The following is a 19,888-nucleotide window of genomic DNA, read 5'->3' as shown; positions in this document are numbered from 1 at the left end:
TAGGATGAGCACACTTCTTGGGACTTTTAGAACATCAGCCATGGCCCCCTTCTTCCTGCCGGGAGAAGTCTGTATTATTACCTTTAAATAAAACTTGCTTAATATGCTTGCCTTGGCTGCTTCTCTAGTGTTCAATCTTCAACATTAGAAGGAGCAGAACTCGTCACCGGTAAATGGTGGTATCAGCATGGTGTATCTTCTCTATCCATTTATTTTTAATGTATATATGTTATATTAAAAGTTGGTTTCTTGGGGTTGAAGTGGTACAGCCCCTACTAACGTTTGTGAGGTCCTCAGTACTACAAAAAATAAAGGCTGGTTTCTTGTGAACAAAATAAAGTTGGGTCTGTTTTTCCTCCCCACTCTGACAGTCTTATTTGTCAAAGGTTTATTTAGACCATTGAAATTTATAGTGATCATTGATATAGTTGGATTAATATTTATTCTATTTGTTCTTATTCTTGTTTTACACCTTTGAAGGATGATTTCATTGGATTCTAAGTTGTCAGACTTTTTCCTCTTTAAATATTCTAATTGTATGTTTTCTCTCATATGTGGAAGCGAGAGAGGAAAAAGGGAAATAAAAGTGTGGGAATCTCATGAATATCAAAGGAAGACTAGTAGAGCAAAGGAACTAAGAGGATGGAGGAGGGGAAGGAAAGGGGAAATACTGGGGAATGATATTGGCCAAATTATACCTTGTGCATGTATGAATATATAATGACAAAACTCACCATTATGTATAATTGTAATGCACCAACAAAAATATGGAAAAAGAAAAAAATATTTGACTCCATTTTCTTCTTTTCCTGGAGAAAAGTCAGATGTAATTCTTATCTTCGATCTTTCAAGATTTTTCTTCACCTTTGGTTTTCTAAAGTTTGAACATAATAATGTGCAATATTGTTTTATTTTGGCATTTATCCTGCTTGGTGTTCTCAGAGCTTCCTGGATCTGTGGCTTGGTATCTGATCTTAACTAAGGGGAAATTCTTAATTATTATTATTATTATTTCAAATATTTCTTTTCCTTTCTGTCTCTTGTCCTTCTGATATTTCCTTTTTGTGTTTTTACAACTTTTATACTTTTCCCCACCATGCTTGAATGTTTTGATCTATTATTTTCTACTTTTTAATTTTGGAAGTTTCTATTGACATAGCTTCAAGATTACTGATTTTTTCCTCACCGGATCTAGGGCATTAACACGTTCGTCAAAGACATTTTTTATTTCTTTTATGGTGTTTTTGATCTCTAACATTTCTTTCTTATTCTTTCTTTAGCATTCCCACCTCTTTCCTTATGTATTGTCTACTTTTTCCATTAGAACCCTTCACAGGTTAATTATAGTTATTTTATATTGCTGATCTGATTATTCTAACATTCCTACCACATAGAACTCTGATTCTGATGCTTCCTCTGTCTCTTCAAACTGTGACAGCAATGTTGTTTTCCTTTGCCTTTTAGCAAGCCTTATAATTTTATTTTATTTTTTTTAAGATTGGGCATTATGTATTGGGTAAAAGGAACTACTCTAAATAGGCCTTAGTAACGTTGTGGTGGTAAAGCCTAAGGAAAAGGGGAAGCATTCTGTACTCCTGTCTTTTTGGTGACTGTATGGGCCTGGGCTGTGAACTTCACAAGTGCTTCTTTGCCTCTCCCACCTCCCCTTACGTGGGACAAAATGGCTAGAGATGGAGCTGGGTAATCCCCTTCCCTCAGATCCACCAACCTTTGGTAAGACCCTAGTAGGTAAGGTGTGTGGAAGTTACCCTGGAGGTAAGGCCTTGTTAAGAACAGAGCTCTGACAACCCAATCAATAAATGGGCAAAGGAACTGAACAGGCACCTGACACCAGAAGAAATACAAATGGTCAACAAATATAAAAAAAAATGTTCAACTTCTCTATAATTAGAGAAATGCAAATTAAAACTACACTGAGATTCCATCTCACTCCAGTCGGTAAGGCAATTATCAAGAATACACGTAAAAATAAATATTGGTGAGGATGTGGGGATAAGGTACGCTCATACATTATTGGTGGGACTGCAAATGGGTGCAACCACTTTGGAATGCAGTATGGAGATTCCTCAGAAAACTTGCAATGGAACCACCACTTGACTCAGCTATCCCACTCCTCAGCACATACCCAAAGAACTTAAAAATCAGCACACTATAGTGACATGGCCACATCTGTTTATAGCAATACAATTCACATTATTAAACTATGGAACTAACCTAATTGCCCTTCAACAGATGAATGGATAATAAAATGTGGTATACGTACACAATGGAATATTACTCAGCCAAAAAGAATGAAATTATAGCATTTTCTGGTAAATGGATAGAACTAGAGACTATCATGCTAAGTGAAATAAGCCAGTCCCACAAAACCAAAGGCTGAAAGTTCTCTCTGATGTGTGGATGCTAGCACATAATAAAGTGGGGGTGAGGGAAGAATATAAGCTCATTGGATTAAACAAAGGGGAATGAAGGGACATGGGGGGGGGAGTAGGAAAGACAGTAGAATGAATCAGACGTGACTTTCCATGTTCACATGTATGGATACACCACCAGTGTAACTCCACATCATGTACAACCACAAGAATGGGATCCTAATTAGAATGTTGTACTCTATGTACATACAATATGTCAAAAAACACTCTACTGTCATGTATATCTAAAAAGAAAAAATAAAAGGAACAGAAAAAACAAACCAAACAAAAAAAGAACAGACCTTTGGCATATTTCAGAATGCTGCTTTTCCATTTGTGAGACACTAGTTCCAGCCTCAGTAGTGTTGGGGTGGGGAGTATTTTTCTCTTCTTTCTGCTAGAAGTAATGGAAACTTTGATCTTTACTGTGAGTATGTAACAGAGCTTCATTTGAGGTAACTCCAAGACTGGCTTCCCCAGTATTTTTAAACTCAGATTTGTCAACCTTCAACAATTCACAACTATGGTTTTCCTAACCTAGTCCTGGTTCACACCAAAGATTTTGCTTGTGCTCTGTTGTAATTCTCTGTACCTACTGATAGCATGTTGATAGCAACAGCTTCCTGTGGTGTGGTGACACAATGGAAATGAGGTAAGGGGAATCGGTTGCAGTTATGCATTTCTGTAATCCACGTGGTTCAGGAGGTTGAGGCAGGAGGATCACAAATTTGAGGCCAGCCTGGGCAACCTAGTGAGACTGTATCTCGAAATTAAAAATCAAAAGGGTCGAGGTGTACCTCAGGGTAGCAAGATCCTGAGTTTAGTCCTGCAGATTAGGGGACAGTGGTTTGCCCTTTTACTTCAGTTCTTTGACAATTCTAAGAAGGGTTGTTTATTTTTTTTTCCAGATTTTTACTTCTTGTTAGGATGAAGAGATGACTTCCAAGCTTCTCACACGCTGTGCTGGACTGGAAATACAGTACAATTTAAAAGAGTGGGAGGAAGATGGTAAGATTTAAAATAAGAAGGGTAAATTTGACATGTCCATGGTATGAAATTGGTTAGTCATGATCATGAAGCATGTTGATAGCAACAGCTTCCTGTGGTTTGGATACATAGAAAAAAGAAGCAAGAGGAACTAGGTGTGGTGACACTTGCCTATGACACCAGTGACTCAGGAGGCTGAGACAGGAGGATCACAAATTCAAGGCCAACCTGGGCAACTTACTGATATCCTGTTTCAAATTTAAAAATCAAAAAGGCTGGGGATGTAGCTCAGTGGTAGTATGCGCTGAGTTCAATCCCCACTATTATAAAAGGAAAAAAAGCATGAAATGTACAATCACTGATATTTCCCTACTCTCAGCCCATCCATTCCCTTGCCGCAAATAGAGTTTCATCCACAAATGCTTCAGGTGTATCTTCAAAATATAAAGACTTCGTGTGTATGTGTGTGTGGTACTGGGAATTAAGCCCAGAGACTCACACACTGGGCTACTTCCCCAGCCCTTATATTGTATTTTAAGACAAAGCCTTGCTAAGTTCTGCAGACTGGCCTCCTACTTGTGACCCTCCAGCCTCATCCTCCTAAATCATGTGGATTACAGGTGTGTACCACTGCTCCTGGCCAAAAGATATAGAAAGACTTTCGATAAAATGTAACCACTGTATCATTGCTCTCAAAATAATTCACTGGTATCTCAAATATCCAGTTGATATTTGTCTCACAGATGAGTTATTAATTATTCTTTGTGTAAATAGAATCCAATACTGTTCACTCATTGAATGTCAAAAGTCTCTTTGCTGACATTTTCTGTTGTGGAAACAAGGTCATAATCAAGTAATATTTCCCAGTCTGGAGGTTGCTGATTACCATCTCAGTTTTCACTTAACGTGTTCCCATATCCTTTGATTTTTTTTTAACCTCCATAAATTAGCACTTTGTCGGGGGTAGTGATTTGAATCACAGCTTCTGTCCCACACCAGGAGAGGCACCTGCCCGGGAACTTCCTATGCAAAGGTGCAAGTCAAGACTGCCCAGTTGCTATGGGGACCCCTCCTTAAGGGAGGTTCTGTGCTAGGCAGGGGACTATAAGTCTTGACCCTGAATTCAAACACCAGCTACCAGGGGGAGAGAATTATAAGCGCGAGTTTATGATTATAATTGGCTGCTAGACTTCGACCTTCAGCCTGCATGCTTTGAAGAAACTTTCTCCCACAAAAATCTTTTGATGATAAAACCTATATAATAAGCGTGCTCAGCTGGCTCTGGGCCATTATATCTCTATTGGAGAGTAATGTCCCACCTGGTCCCAACTTTCTCTGTGTGCCTGTTTGTCTTTTCTCAATTTTCCATCTTCCCTTGCAGGTTTCTGAATTAATGGCTGCACTGGTTGTGGTAGTACTTATGAATACTTTGTGGTTTAATCAGATTCAGTTTCACATTTCTGACAAAAATACCGCATACATGGTTCTGCCTACTTCCTACTGTGTTGCTTCGGGAGGCACACAATACCTGGCTGTCATTCTTTGGGAGATGTTACAATTAATCAGCAAGTGTTATCAAACCAATCCATTAGAAAATTCCAAGGTTGCTATTTTGAATAGAAGATTTGGATAAGGTCTTTCTGAGGAGATGATTTATTTTTATGTATTTTTTTAATTGAACCCAGGGCGCTTAACAACAGAGCTATATCCCTAGTAGTCCTTTTTTTTTTTAACTTTATTTTTAATTTTAAGACAGGGTCTCTCTAATTTGCTTAAGGTCTCACTAAGTTGCTAAGGTTGACCTGGAACTTGTGATCCTCCTGCCTCAGCCTCCAGAGTCACTGGGATAACAGATGTGTGTCACTGCATCTGGCCTGAAGAGGTGATTTTTAACTGTGACCTAAAGTATGAAAAAAGGCAGTCATGCAGAGTAGAGTATAGTGGGTATAAACCCAGAGGTGAGAAGGAACTTGCTAGGTAGTATTAAATGAATTTAATTCAGTATTTAATGAAATTCGAATGTGAAAGTGCTTGGAGAAATATAACAATACATGGAAATCAGTTGATACACATTTTTGTATAATAACTGTAATGTACAAAGCTGCTCCCCCTGACCTTTCCGGTGCAGCCTCCCAACCACTTGTCAATCTGTGAACATCCTAGCTAGCTATTGGTTCATCAGTCAGCTTGCAAGTATCCTTCTCCAATATAGGTCCCCTGTTAGCCCAGCGGACTTCAATTGCTTATTGTAGCTACCCCGCCATCTTTCCTTCTCTCTCTCTCCTACTCACTTTCTTATCCTCCTTGTTTTCCACTCTCTTTAGCAGGTGCCCTTTCTCTTCCCTTTCTTTTCCTCTCATTTTCTCTCTTACCCTGCAGGGAGACACTCTGTTTGCTTAATAAACTCCCTTATGTGATTTCCCATGTCCGTTGTGGTTTTCGTGGGATTCCTTACAATAACCCTGTAACCAAAAGCTCAGTCCTTGTCCCCGATGCCAATTCAATAAGGAGGATGCAGACACAGTTTTGAGAAAAAGGGAAAAGAAGGCTTATTGTTTTGCTAGCAAACCAAAAAGGGGACTCTGTCCCAAGGCTGTGATTCTCCTCATCAGGAGGGACAGGGGTCTTTTAAAAGAACTCTTCGAGTGTTACTTTCCAGGTGTGTTCTGGTAGGGGCTTCCAGGGTGCCTTTATGGTGGGTTAAGATTCACTTGTTAATTTGGGAGACAGTCATCTCCCAGATCCTCAGCAGGCATCTCCTTCCTGTTAGTAGGTGTGTTCAAGGGCAGTTAACTAGGGGAAGAAAATCATAACCTTGCCTTCCTAATCTTGTTAGGGACGGGGAGAGGAGAGAAGAGAAAAAAACATGTTCTTCCAGAAAACAAGCCTCAGAGCAATGAGGGTTACATTCAGAAGATGAGGGGACCACTGTTACAACCCAATTCTATTCCTTCTCCCTCAAAATGTTTATTAAAATTCATCTTCATACTGCGTTCCAGTTAGTAGAAAGTCAGAAATCAAGTGATTAATAATAATATCTACCATGCTACACAGTACACCATAACATTTTCTCCAGACTACCTTAAGAGAAAATAATCCTTCAAAAGAGGAAGCTGACTCAGAAAATTTAAGTGAGTGTCAGAAATACAGTTTCCTTTCTTTGTACTGGTTTGTTATTTAACAGGAAGTAACAGAAAACTCCCTTCACTTTTTTTTTTTTTTTTTTTTCTGGTACCGGGATTGAACCCAGGGGCACTTAACCACTGAGCCACATCCCCTGCCCATTTCTATATTTTATTTAGAAGCAGGGTCTCGCTGAGTCTCTTAGGGCCTCGCTAAATTGCAGAGGCTGGCACTGAATGAAAGATCCTCCTTCCTGTCTCAGCCTTCCCAGCCACTGGGATTACAGATGTGCGCCGGCCGCCGTGCCCAGCTTCCCTTCACCTTTTCAATGGTTCGTTTAAGAGGACCAGTTTTAGAGCTCAGAGGTATAGCACTGGCCTAGCATGTGGGAGGCCCTGGGTTCCGATCCCCAGCTCTGCAAAAAAAATCCAAACCAAAGCCCCACTTTATTCAACAATGAGCAGATTCATTGCTCCTAAGATCCTTTATGAAAATCCTATCCTATATGTGAGTTCTCACTCTAACGAGACTATACAATATTTGAAGGACAAGATTCAAGTTATGCACCTTGCCGTTTCTGGAATATTTTCTCCAGTGCCCGCGCCAGCGAGCTGAGTCCTGTGCCTGACCTGGGGGGACGAAGCGGGGAACTGGAGACGGACCTGTAAACGCTAAACCGTGTCGTCCAGGAGGGCTCAACCCTGGAAGGTTTCGGGGAAGAGTCAGAATTGGGCTGGACCCTAACCGATCAGTAGGATGTAGGTACTTGGAGCAGGTGCGGAACAAGAGTGATAGAACCTTACGCATCTCTAAAAATAAGGGCGCGTTCTGTCACAGAGCTCGAGTGAGGGACAGTTCTGTGTGTCCGCTGATATCACGGTGAAAGGTCCAAGCGAGAACTGCCGGCGGGGAGCTGCACACCGAGACCGGGATGGAGATCCACCAGCGGTCCCGGCGGCTCCGCTCGGGCAGGAGTACTTCAGCTCCAGATGCCTGAAACCCGCTCCCCCACGTGGCGGGCGCGACTTTCGCTTCGCCTAACGCTATGGTTACTATGCATGCGCAAGGCCCTTCTTGCCGCACAAAGACCGTGGAAGGAGGGGTCGGCGCAAACGCTTTGCGTCTCTCCGAAGATGACGTCATCATCTCGCCTCCTGGCAAAGGGAGCTCAGCGCTACGCCTGCGCCGTGAGTGCTTGCAGGACTTATTTCACGCTGGGGCGGCGGTGACGTGACGACAGAGCAGGAGGTAGTCAAGGAACGGAAGCCGGGAGGGATCTAGGGCGGAAGGGGACCTGGGCCGGGGTTGTGTTCGGATCCTTGGCGGGGCTAAGGTTCCGATGTGGTCCCCGGAGCGGGAGGCCGAGGCCCCGGCCGGGGGAGACCCGGCGGGCCTCCTGCCCCCCGAGTGGGAGGAGGATGAGGAGCGCATGTCCTTCTTGTTCTCAGCCTTCAAGAGGAGTCGCGAGGTGAACAGCACCGACTGGGACAGCAAAATGGGCTTCTGGGCGCCGTTGGTGCTGAGCCACAGCCGCCGCCAGGGGGTGGTGCGCCTGCGTCTGCGGGACTTGCAGGAGGCCTTTCAGCGCAAGGGCAGCGTCCCGCTGGGGCTGGCCACGGTGCTGCAGGACCTGCTGCGGTGAGGGGCGGGCCGCGGCCGCGGCGGGGCGGGCGGGGGGCGGCTCCCCGAGACCCGGGACCCGGTCCTGCCCTCCGACAGCGCACCGCGCCCAGCTCGGAGTCTGGCCCGGAGTAGGCGTCCACCGTGCGTTCAGTGGGCGAACCGGGAGGAAGACAAGGAGGACGCTGGGCTAGGGAATGTTTGGAGGGAGAGAAAGAGGGATCTGGGGCATTTCGGGAGGCCGGGGAAGTCCGATTAGACGGGTTTCAGATGAGAAATCAGCCTGGCAGAGGTGACAATGACTTGTCAGGACCGGAATCTCCTTAGGTAGTTATTTCTTAAGAGTCTCCGAAATTGAGTTACCTCTGAACAGAAGGTCTAGGAGACAGGATTGATTGAACAAGGAAGACCAGAGCAAAGCGGAGAGAATTCATGGAGAAGAGGGCTGCAGGGATCTTGCCAGCAAACCCTGGCACAGGTTATGTGTCTGCCCTTTCCTGGCCTGCCCTTAGCACAGACTGAACCAGAGAGGACATATAGGGGAGTAGGATTTCGCTGAGTATCTGGGGTCTTGAAGAGCTCTGTAGGTGGTATGTGACAGGCACAGTGTTGTATAAGTTCTAGTAGGTGCACAGCACTTCACAGTGTGTAGATACTTTACATGTTCCATTCCATCCAACCCTCTCAAGAGTCTTAAGGCAAGGTAATTATCCTCAGCAAACAGTCTTGGAAACTGAGTCACAGAGATTGAGGTACTCACTCAGAGTCACACGGCTAGTTAGAGGTATCCCCAGACTGGACCCCCTGGTCTTCAGATTTTAAATCATTTGTACTTACACCAGCCTAGCATGGATCCTCCCTCAGTGAAGAAAGGCAGAAAGTCAACTCTGATATGCATTTTTAGTTTGCTGCACTTTCTGATTAAGTGGTCTTCTCTACTTCTGTTCCCAGTACCTTTTGTTGGCTAACCTTGATGTCCAAACCTTTCTGAAATTCTCTTTTCTGAAACAAACAAACAAAAGTACTGTGGAAAACATTTGCTTCATGCCTAAAGTGGGGAACAGTGCATACAGTGGCCGAGGAAGTCATTCAGGGATGACACCAGAATGGTCCTCCTGATGGTAGAAGGACAATCATCTACCTCTTCCTATCCAGAGACCTTTAACATCTTGATGCCCCCTCTCTTGACTGCTGATTCTCTACTGAAGCTGCCTGATGCTTGACTGGGTCTGATGCCTGAGGAATTTCTGAGATATTTCCCCAAGGAAGCAGCATAGCATAGTAATTAACTTTGCTTAAGGGTCAGACAATTGGACTCAAATCCTGGCTTTGCTGTTTGCTAAATTATGTAGTCCCGATCAAATTATGTGCCATCTTTGACCAATTATAAAATGGTGGTGATAATTGTACCTAGGTTTATTGTGAAAATTTGAAGGTGTCTATATATAGTCCTTAACATATAACTTACCATGGCAAGTGTTCAGTGAATTTAGCAGCTGTCGTGTTACCAGGACCAGGAAACACATCTCATCTCCACCCTAGCTCAGAGATAGCAGAAAGCCCTGTCCCTGTATATCATTGTCTTCTCCCTTCTGTTTTGCACTTGACAGTGATCATTATTGTTTTCATTGAATTGTTTTGAACTCTGTAAAAGGAACTCTCAGTGCAGGCCCAGTAGCTCCCTGTGTCTCGAGTCTCAGTGAAGCGCTTGTATTCTGGAGCCAGACAAATCATGGCTTCTATTTGGCTTTCTCCTTACCATCTCAGACCCTCAGTTTCCTCATTAGTTAAAAAGCTGATGACTCTATCTGCAGAGTGATGTGAGGCCTAGCACTGGAGTAGAAATAGTGCTGCTTCCGATAGCTGCATGGAATAGACGTCTAACGAAAGGTCATTGTGATGATGGAAATTTTTGGGGGGACAGGTAGGGGCTGGAAGGGAACATTGCATGAAGTGCTACCACATGCTTTTCTTCTTTCCCTGCAGTCGAGGGGAGCTGCAGCGTGAGTCAGACTTCATGGCCAGTGTAGACAGCAGCTGGATCTCCTGGGGGGTTGGAGTCTTCTTGCTGAAGCCCCTCAAGTGGACTCTTTCTAACATGCTGGGGGATAATAAGGTTCCAGCCGAGGAGGTCCTTGTGGCTGTGGAGCTGCTCAAGGTGCGTATGCAAAAGGGAGAGGCCTGGAGACAGGAACCTCCACATACATTCTTAGGAGAAGACGGTCTCTTTTTTACCTGGGGACAGAGTTGATACCTGAGTTTCCCTGACTTCCTGTGCACTGTACTTAGTAGCATTATGTATTTGTTAGAATATTATGTTTTAAGGATGACACTGTCTAGGAATTGTCAGTAACAAGCAGCCGATTGCTCTGGTATTTGTAGGGATTAATGATAAACTATGGTTTACGAGATGCTTTGCCTTTTGTAGTTTGCTGACAAGAAATTCCCCGGATTTCTGAGAATCCTGTGAGTTCCAGCTTTGCTTACCCCTAAATTAGCAAACTAGCTCTATGTTCCCACTCTGCATCTCATTCCCGCTTCCAGCTTACTGATGGCTTGCCCTGGGCCATCCCTTCTCTTCGGCCTTCAAGAGGCAGCCAGCGCCTACAGCTTTCTTGGCTCCTGCTCAGCCAGCTTCCTCCTAGGCCACACCACACACTGATTGTGCGACTAGTGCCATCTCAGTGCCTGTAGCAACTCTTGTTCCACACCAGGAGTCACACAGCAGATCCACAGCCTTAGATCGGCCCTGCTGTCCTTGTCATCCTGACAAGCTGTGGGAATGCCCTCAAAGCCACTGTACAGCCAAGTGTTCTCGGCCCCTCCTCTTCCCTCCCACCCATCCTTTGCCCTCCTCCTTCTCCTAGACTCTTCATCCAGGGCTTCAGTGTTCTCTTCTTCCACCTCAGGTTTAACCTCCTCCAGCCTTCTGTCTCCCACGCCCTGAAGGTGAAGTGGCTTTCCTCTGACCACACTTGCTCTTGAGTCTTTCCCTGTCCATCTTGTCACATGTCCCATCAGCCAGCCACTTGCTCTGTGTATTCTGTCACCTTCTCTTTTGATGCTCTCCTTCTCTATCTGCCAAGCCCACCAGTCTTTTCCCATCACAGGTGGATTCTTTTATGGTCCCTGGGCTCCTACCAAAACTACTGTGGACGAGGTTGTGGGAACCTTTAAGTGTATGTATTTTAAAAGTTGACTGAACACCAGGTAGTGAAAGTGTGCTGCCCTTGTGCTTATTTTTGAAACTCAGGCCCAACTTTAGAGCCTTCGCATGTCTCTGGAGGTTTCCAGATAGCTGGAGCCAGCTCAGAATCCCCATCCCAAGAGAAGCATCCATTTCCCCGAGTCTACTAGTCTTCCCTGTCCTCTGTGACTTTTGACTGAGCAGCCCACATTTTCTTTACCCCTCCCCACTCAGGCCCTCTTACCTCCCAGAGGCCTTCTCTCCAGACCTCATGTAGACTACAGGATGCGTGGGGTGTTTCTGGGCCAAGTATAGGTCCTCTTCTCAGTCCTTTACCCCACATGTTCTTCAACCTGGAGCAAGAAGAGGGCCATCTACTGAGCCACACAGATCTGGTTTTTGAGTTCTAATCTTTTTGAGAGCAAAGGTAGAGAATGGGGGTGGATGGGGAAGTACGTAGTTCTCTCAGAACTCACAGGAATTGTTCAGAGATATTTAGGTGGAAAAATAAATCTTCAGGCTCTATAGGAGCACAGTACTGTTAACTGTACACCCATTTCACATCACTAAACATTACTTCACGTCTCATTCAGTGACTTCTGCTCTCAGATACATGGTGACTCCCGTTTTGTCTTGGGGGATGGGGACTTGTTTATATTTGTGAAATGAAAGAGACCTCTCGGATTTAAAAGGATCTAGATATGAAAAGAAAGCCTGATCATGAGGAGATTGCTTTTTCCCAGGTTCAGATGTAGAAAACAGTAAGTAAATTTTTACTTTCTTTAAAACAGTACTGAAAAAATACAAAAAAGTGAAAATTGCCCATCTCTTTGCTATTTTAAAAAACTATACAAAGAAGTGAAAGTTTTCTTTCTGTTCATTCCATTTCTATTTCTTTGGGTGTGTTCTTTCTCCTGTGTATGTGTGTGTTTGTGTGTGTGTGTGTGTGTGTTCATAGACATGTCTTCTTATTGACTCTGTTATTCTCTGTATTGTGTTACTTTTCATTTTAGTTTCTTCTTAGCATTTACTACTAACTGAAAAACCTTACTTGTTCACTTGTTTGTCATCTGATGCTCCTACTAGAAGGGAGAAGTTCCATGAGCTCCTAGACCCAGGAACTGTCCCTGGTGCATAGTAGACAGTCAGTAAATATTGGTTGAATGAATGAATGTGTGTATATTCACTCCATTTTTTTTTTTTCCTGCAAATAAAGTTGGTCTGCAACCTGCTTTTCTTTTCACTTTAATATATCATGAGCATTTTTCCAGGTTCTACACAATATGGGTTCACTTCATTCTTTTTGATGGCTCTGTAATAATCCGTATATACGCTATAAGTTATGCAACACTTTTCCCACAGGACATCTAAGTCATTCCAATTTCTCTCTCCATTTTTCCTTTAACATAAATGCAGTTTGACAGCCTTATACATACATCTGTGTACTTGCACTTTTATTTTCATGGAATGACTTTCTACAAATGCATATATGTCTTTTCCTTTTTAACAAAAATTGCCCAAATACTTTTCAAGTTTGTACTAATTTAAACTCTTCATCAAGAGTATCTTAGCCTAATCTCCCCACGTCCTTATCCGCTCTGGGCAACATCTGTCCTTTAAATTACTTCCTGTTTGTGAGTTGAACATCTTTTTCCCTGTCTGCTGGCCATTGACTTCCCCTTTTGTGAATCACCCACATAAATCCTTTGCCTGTTTTATGTCACATCATTTGTCTTTTTTCATGAACTTGTAGTTCTTTGAGTATTGGAGATAGATACATAAAACTCATTTGGCATTAGGGATATAAACATTGTTTCCCAGTGTGTTGCTTAACTTTAACTTCTAGTGTCTTTTAACATCCAGACGTTTTTACATTTATGCATTGGAGCTCTTACATTTCCTATTCTGACTACTGAATTTCTGGCCTTAGGAAGGCATCTTTTGCCTCAAACTCAAATCAGATATTCTTTTATGTTATATTTTAGTTACTTTATGTGGTTACTTTTTCAGTTAGATTTCAACACTTGAGTATTTCTTTTTGTCTGTGTGGTGAGGAAAAGCCCTCTGGTTTTCCAAACAGCCATTTTCTCGATACCTTTCATTAATGCTGTATACCATTAGTCTGTTTGTATGTGGACACCAAACTATCCTTACCACAGTAGCTTTGTGGGGTTATTATCTGCTGAGACAGTCAAATCTAATGAAAAGTTTTTTCTCTGTCTTATTAAAGTCTTCTGCTATCTTTGATGCTATTGACCACTTTCTTTTAAAAATTCCCCTTTTCCTTGAATCTTCACTTTTCACCACAGGTTCTCCTTGCTTCTTTTTAAGCTTTCCTGCTAGGTCTTCACTGCTTAAACACTGGTCTTCCTTCAGCTCCTTACTTCCCTTCCTGAGTGTCCTTGGGTAGTCTCACTTGCACTGGGCTCTTGATCGCTGTCTCTGTGCTGAGGACTTTGTGAGTTCTCTGTGCTGGCCTGGTCCCCCTGCTGTTTCCTTTGAGCTTCTGATTTGTAGATCCAGCTGTCTGCCGTAGGTCTCTTCTTGGATGCCCCTCAGGCATCCCAAACATATCCAAAATGGTATGTTTTATCTTCCCTTTAAAATAGGCTTTCCTTCCTGCATTTTTGGTATAGTTAATAGCATCATGTCTACCAGTCACTCAGATTGGAACCTAGGCCTCTTCTTTCTTCAATCCTGTATTTAGTTACTTTGAACTTTCTTCTAAGTTCTGCTTGAATCCACCTTGTCTCTCCCCGTTCACCACATATTTCAGCCCCACAGCTTGCTGTGTAAAAGGTCTCCTAACCTGTAATCCTGACTCTACAGTCGTCCTTCCCAGCTGTCAGCCACTCCATTGCTCTAGTCCCGGCAGTCCCTCTGTGTGACCACCCACCATTGGAGAGCAAAGGACCGGGCATAAGATACTCCACTCTGCGTGGTGTAGAAGCGCTTCTGCCCTTGCTGCCTTCCCCTCCAGATCAGAACACGCCCATGGACACACTCCTGTGCTCATGGTCGCTGCTCTTCCTGAGGTACCCCCACCACCTGCTTCACCTCAGGATTACTCACCCTTCAGAATTCTGCTCCACAACTCTTAAAAGGAAACCTCTCGCCGTGTGCAATGGCACACTCCTGTAATCCCAGCAACTGAGGAGGCTGAGGCAGGAGGATGGCAAGTTCAAGGCCAGCCTCAGGAGCTTAGTGAGACCCTGTCTCAAAATCAAAAGGACTGGGATGTGGCTTAGTGGTAAAATGCACCTGGGTTCAATCCCCAATACCAAAAAATGTAAACTTGCAAATCCCGTTTCCTTCCCTGTATTTTCGTAGCACCCTACACATATATCGGTGAATAGTTGTTTACAGAAGTAATTGTCCCGTCTGGAAACAGTGGCATTGCTTCTTGGAACTTGTTCTTAACCTTCTCACTGATGTCCCTGTTTTATTCACATACTTCTCCCTTAAGACTTTATGGGCTCAGTGACATTCATGTCTGCGGTATTTCCAGTTGGTATAAAATGGAGAGACTAGAATGGGAGGGAATTAGACCTGATCTCATCTGCCCTCTTTGGTTTGTGAAAGGGATGCTGATGACCAGTGAGGATCACACTGGCTGGGCTGGAAGTTGGGCTCAGCTCTAGTTCAGGGCCCATTCTGTACCCCCACCCCCATTCATCACTGAGGAACTACAGGCCAGGGAGAGGCAGAAATGTCAAGTGCCAGATGGAAGCTGACATTTCATGTGCCTCATTTTGTTTAGTCACCAACTTTCTTCCAAAGTTGAAAACTACACACATCCATTTTCCTTTTCAAGACGCTGCTACTTTGTGGGGTGGGGTTGCTGCTCCTGCTCTTGCCTGAGGTCTTCGCAGTTCTGGAGCTCGGGCTCAGGGTGTACTGCCTCGTGGCAGTGACCAGACCTGTGGGCCCCTTTACCCCCTGCAGGAAAAGGCTGAGGAGGTGTACCGCCTGTACCAGCATTCGCCCCTCTCCTCCCACCCCGTGGTGGCCCTGTCAGAGCTTAGCACCCTCTGCGCTAACTCCTGCCCAGACGAGAGGACCTTTTACTTGGTGTTGCTGCAGCTGCAGAAGGAGAAGAGAGTCACTGTCCTCGAGCAGAATGGGGAGAAGGTGGGGAGAGCATCCATTTGTCCGCATGCATGCACCTCCCCACGCCTGCTTGGAGTTTCTCAGCATGTAGCGAGGGACTGCAGTCATTTGTCTCTGTCCCCAGATTGTGAAGTTTGCCCGGGGGCCACATGCCAAGGTGTCTCCTGTCAACGATGTAGATGTCGGGGTCTACCAGCTGATGCAGAGTGAGCAGCTTCTTTCGCGCAAGGTGGAGTCCTTATCCCAGGAAGCCGAGAGGTAACTCCCGAGCCAGGCAGGGCTGGGCAAGCGTGGAGCCCAAAATCACTGAAGTCTGGGGGCTCCTCACAAAGAAGAAACAGTTATTTATTGACTGATGACAAAAGCACTAACTGCTCAATGCAGAAACCTTAAAAAACACACACAGGAGAAAAATGTGAGTCAGTTCCTCCCCAAAGATGGTGACTGTTCATGTGTTGTTTGTGCTTCATGCTGGCGTTGTGTTAGCCAGTGCCTATCCAGCTGGCTTCGTCCTAGCAGTGTGGCATGCATCAGGGAGCAGCACAAATCTGTGCCTTTGCAGGGGTCACCTGAGGGGCTCCTGCTCCCTCCCTGGGATGCCTGTACAGGGGTCCCTCTAAAAGGACAGACAGACATTGAATTAGAACCTATCACTCTGTGCCTCGGTGAGAGAAATGCAGGCACGTGGGAAGGCAGAGGCATACGGCCACGGTCGTCATCTCCCACGTGGCGGACACGTTTGCTCGTTCTTTCTTCCTGAGGATTTTAGCTTCTCCTTGGTCATCTTGCTTTCCATACACCCAGGCTGCATCGCAGTTTGCTTTCTGATTTTGGCAGGGGACTGATGGGCACCTCAGTTTTGGCCATAGGGAGAGTGGATTTGATCCTCAGATCTGAAATCAGTTTCACTCAGTGCTGTTCTCAGGGACTCTTGGGGACCATGCCACCCATCCTATGGCACACTCCTTTTCATTTCCTTTGTTTCCTAGGTGTAAAGAGGAAGCCCGCCGGGCATGCCGAGCAGGAAAGAAGCAGTTGGTGAGTTCGGATCCAGCTGTGTGGCAGCATCCTGGTCTGGCAGCAAGAACTGCCCAGCAGCTCAGAGTGCTTAGGGGTCAGGGGAGCAGGGTCTGCCTGTTTTACCTATGAGACAGAAGTAGGCCTGGGAAGGTCTTCTTGTCTGGAAGGAGCTGTCTTTCTCTTTCTTTTTGGCCTGCCATGTCCAGCCTGACCCAAGTCTTCATGTCCCCTAGGCACTGAGGTCTCTCAAGGCCAAGCAACGGACAGAGAAGCGCATTGAGGCCCTCCATGCCAAGCTGGACACTGTTCAAGGCATCCTGGACCGCATCTATGCCTCCCAGACAGATCAGATGGTAGCCACATCCCCTCTGTGCCAGCACCTGGCTGGTCTCCGGTGCACACTGCTCATCCCCACTCCAGGGAGGGCCATGCTGTTGTGAAGCAGCCTGGCTTCTCTGTGGGTGTGGCTGGGGTTGCCTTTGCCTTCCCTGTCAGGAAGTTTGGTGTGCAGTGAATCAGACTTGGTGACCAGCAAAACCCCAAAGCACTCTCGAGTGATGAAGCAGTATTGTCTGTAGTTTGCCAAATATTTGTCATTTGCACTGATAACTTGGCCTTTTCTTTAGGTTTTCAATGCCTACCAAGCGGGGGTGGGAGCCCTCAAGCTCTCCATGAAGGATGTCACAGTGGAGAAGGCAGAGAGCCTTGTGGATCAGATCCAGGAGGTACAGGAAGGGGCCAGGGAGGGACACAAGCTTCAGAAGACAGATTTGGCCTTTTTGCAGCCATTCTTTTCTGAACTCATAACCTTGTGACCTTAAAGAATCATTCCTGGATTCTCAGATCCTTTGTAATCCTGAACATTTTCCCCCAAAGACTATGTGATGTTTCAGCCACCATTCCCAGTTCAGGGCTTTACACTGTGTCTTGCAGCTGTGTGACACCCAGGACGAAGTTTCTCAGACTCTGGCTGGTGGGGTGACCAATGGTTTAGGTAAGTTGATAAAGCGCCCTTTCCTTCCTTCTTTCCTTCCTTCCTTCCTTTCCGAGAGGCTTTGCGTCCTTGTGCCGTGACTGGTATGACAGTGGACTTGTTTTTCTGGTGAGGACAGGCCCCTCTGGGGTCATCCCGGAGTAGTCAGCTGTTCTGATCCAGTGGTCCTTACTACAGGCTTCTGACTGGCAGGTCCTTTTTCAAGGACAAGGGGAAGCGGGTTGGTTCCATGAGGTTGGCAGGGTATACCTATCACCTAGAAAAAGAATATCTGTCTCCCAATTCATATGACTCCTTTAACCTACAAGGAGGCTGAGGTGTCTTGTAAGCTGAGCTGGGTTTTGATAAGCCGGGTTCTCGATGCCTGAGTGCATTCCCCCCCCAGAGTTATTGTATTCTTACATTGTCTCTTCTTCCTAGATTTTGACAGTGAGGAACTGGAGAAGGAATTGGACATCCTCCTTCAGGACACCACCAAAGAACCTTTGGACCTGCCCGACAACCCCCATGAGACGCTTTATACCAACAGTGTGCCTAACCCTAGGATCTCGGATGCTGAACTTGAAGCTGAACTTGAGAAACTGTCCTTATCAGAGGGAGGTATGGAGCTCTTTCCCAGGGTTGCTGGTGGGCATGTGACCTTCTGGCTGACAAAGGAGCCAGGCATAGAACTGATGGTTTCTTGCCTGTGTATTAATTTTCCCAGTACCGAAGCCCCAAATGGAGGGGGGGGTTTCATTATTTGTATGAAGACTTAGTCCTTTAAATCCCCAGGATGCTTTCATTTAAAGATCCTCCTGTTACAGTGCTGGCATTTCTTCTGTTTGCAGGTTTGGTCTCAAGCAGTAAATCTCCAAAAAGGCAATTGGAACCAGCTCTCTAAAGCCATTGAAGGACCCTCAACGAAGGACCCTCATGTAAAAGAGAGACCAGCTTTGTGTGTGTACATAGTAATTTAAATGAGAAACATTCAGAATTTATTGGAAGAGGAGGAAGGAGCCGCACTGATGTGTCTGGATGCTCCCACTTACAACAGGACAGATGATTTCTGGAAGCGATGCTCCGCAGCCTTGCTCCAGCTGGTGTCATGGACCTGCCTTCTCATCTTTATAGTGCCACAATTTATACAGTTCTGTGTTTGACCTGTCGTCTCATAGCCTGCAGTTCTTGCCATTGGCTCAGTTAGGTTTGTCTTCACCCACCAGCTGCCAGCGAAGGTGAAAGCTGTGCGGCTCTGCCAAGTTGGTCCTCTCCCAGCCCCGCGGCTTTCGAGAGGGATGTATGCTCTCGTCCTGTCTGTTAAACAACTTCCTCCCGTCCTTCTCTAGCTTCATTGGTAATGAGAATGGACACCAAACACACGGTTTATTTGGGGGGACTTAACAGCTGCTGCTTCGTGGAGAAACATAGAGTGTACGAGATTTTTTTCCCAGGGTTGTCATATTCTCCAGGTGTTCAGAAAAAGGTTGTGCCGGAGTGGCTCAGGGTGTGACAGCCGGCTGGGGGCTCCGGTGATTGGCGAACACAGCCTCTTCCGTTGTAAGCAGAAGATCTGCTGGCAGGGCAAGGTTATTCCTGCTCTTTTGAATGTGAGTGGGGAAAAGCCCAGGTGACTACACAGCTCCCAAGGTGTCTGAAGCCTGTTTTTTTTAAAGAGGCAAAGTTTTTGCTTTGGCCCCACCATGGGATAACTTAAAAATATATATACACATATATATATTTTCCAGAACAAGCCACACAATACCAGACCTCCCCTTCCTGAGCCTGGCACACACAAACAGGCTCCCTGTTTAAATCTGGAAAGCAGTTTCACAGTCCACTGCTCAGGGAGGGCCTCTGAGCCAGGATGTGCAATAGGAGCGGGTGGCTGTGGCCCTCTGCTGGATCCTCCGCGTGCTTCCCCGCCCCGCCCCGCCCCTCGAGGTCCCATCTTCCCACTTCCTTTGATGAGTTGGGGAGGGGGCTGTGAGGAGCAGGAAGGAGAGGGTCTGAATGCTCCGGCAAGGGGGAAAAAAGATGACCGCCACACTGCCACTTGCTGCCAGGTACAAGGAATCTGCCTGGGCCCTTTGCCCGGCCCCTCCTGCTTGGGGTGGAGGAGAACAGAGGAGAGGAACTGGCCTCAGGCCAGGCGCTCCAATCATTGTTCAACGAATTTCTCTCCCATTCCACCTTGGTAAACAGAAATGTTGGGGGTGAAGAGAAACAATCACTATTTTTTTCTTTTTTATCTGGTAAATAATTAAAAGAGAGAACCCTAGTGCTTGTCCTGTGTTTTCTTTAGGTTGTGTCAAGTTCTCTCTGCCTTCCTGCCTCCAGTGGCTCCCCATGGAGCTACACTTTGGTTCTTTCCCCTAAGGCCACAGGAAAACGTGAGTCCTGAGCTGCAGGAGAGCCAGTTAAGCTAATTGGCTA

The 19,888-nt window shown here is 45.6% G+C and overlaps 1 protein-coding gene across 2 annotated transcripts; it reads left to right on the top strand.

Moving 5' to 3' along the window:
• The first annotated feature begins 7,816 nt into the window (after positions 1-7,816).
• Positions 7,817-19,733, top strand: Chmp7 (charged multivesicular body protein 7). Of its 2 annotated transcripts, none has more exons than XM_047551060.1 (10): positions 7,817-8,180; positions 10,149-10,320; positions 15,295-15,480; positions 15,584-15,717; positions 16,449-16,497; positions 16,713-16,832; positions 17,106-17,204; positions 17,413-17,473; positions 17,894-18,073; positions 18,304-19,733. In XM_047551060.1, the coding sequence occupies exons 1-10, from the start codon at positions 7,882-7,884 to the stop codon at positions 18,354-18,356; spliced, it is 1,353 nt and encodes a 450-aa protein (XP_047407016.1). In that variant the 5' UTR covers positions 7,817-7,881; the 3' UTR covers positions 18,357-19,733. The 2 variants fall into 2 exon arrangements, with proteins under 2 accessions (XP_047407016.1, XP_047407017.1); XM_047551061.1 differs by having other exon boundaries at positions 7,818-8,010.
• Positions 19,734-19,888: the final 155 nt, after the last annotated feature.

Source organism: Sciurus carolinensis, chromosome 4 (assembly GCF_902686445.1).
Source record: "Sciurus carolinensis chromosome 4, mSciCar1.2, whole genome shotgun sequence".
NCBI classification, from domain to species: domain Eukaryota; kingdom Metazoa; phylum Chordata; class Mammalia; order Rodentia; family Sciuridae; genus Sciurus; species Sciurus carolinensis.
Note: the sequence above shows the minus strand (reverse complement) of the source record. Positions and strands in the feature narration are given on the sequence as shown.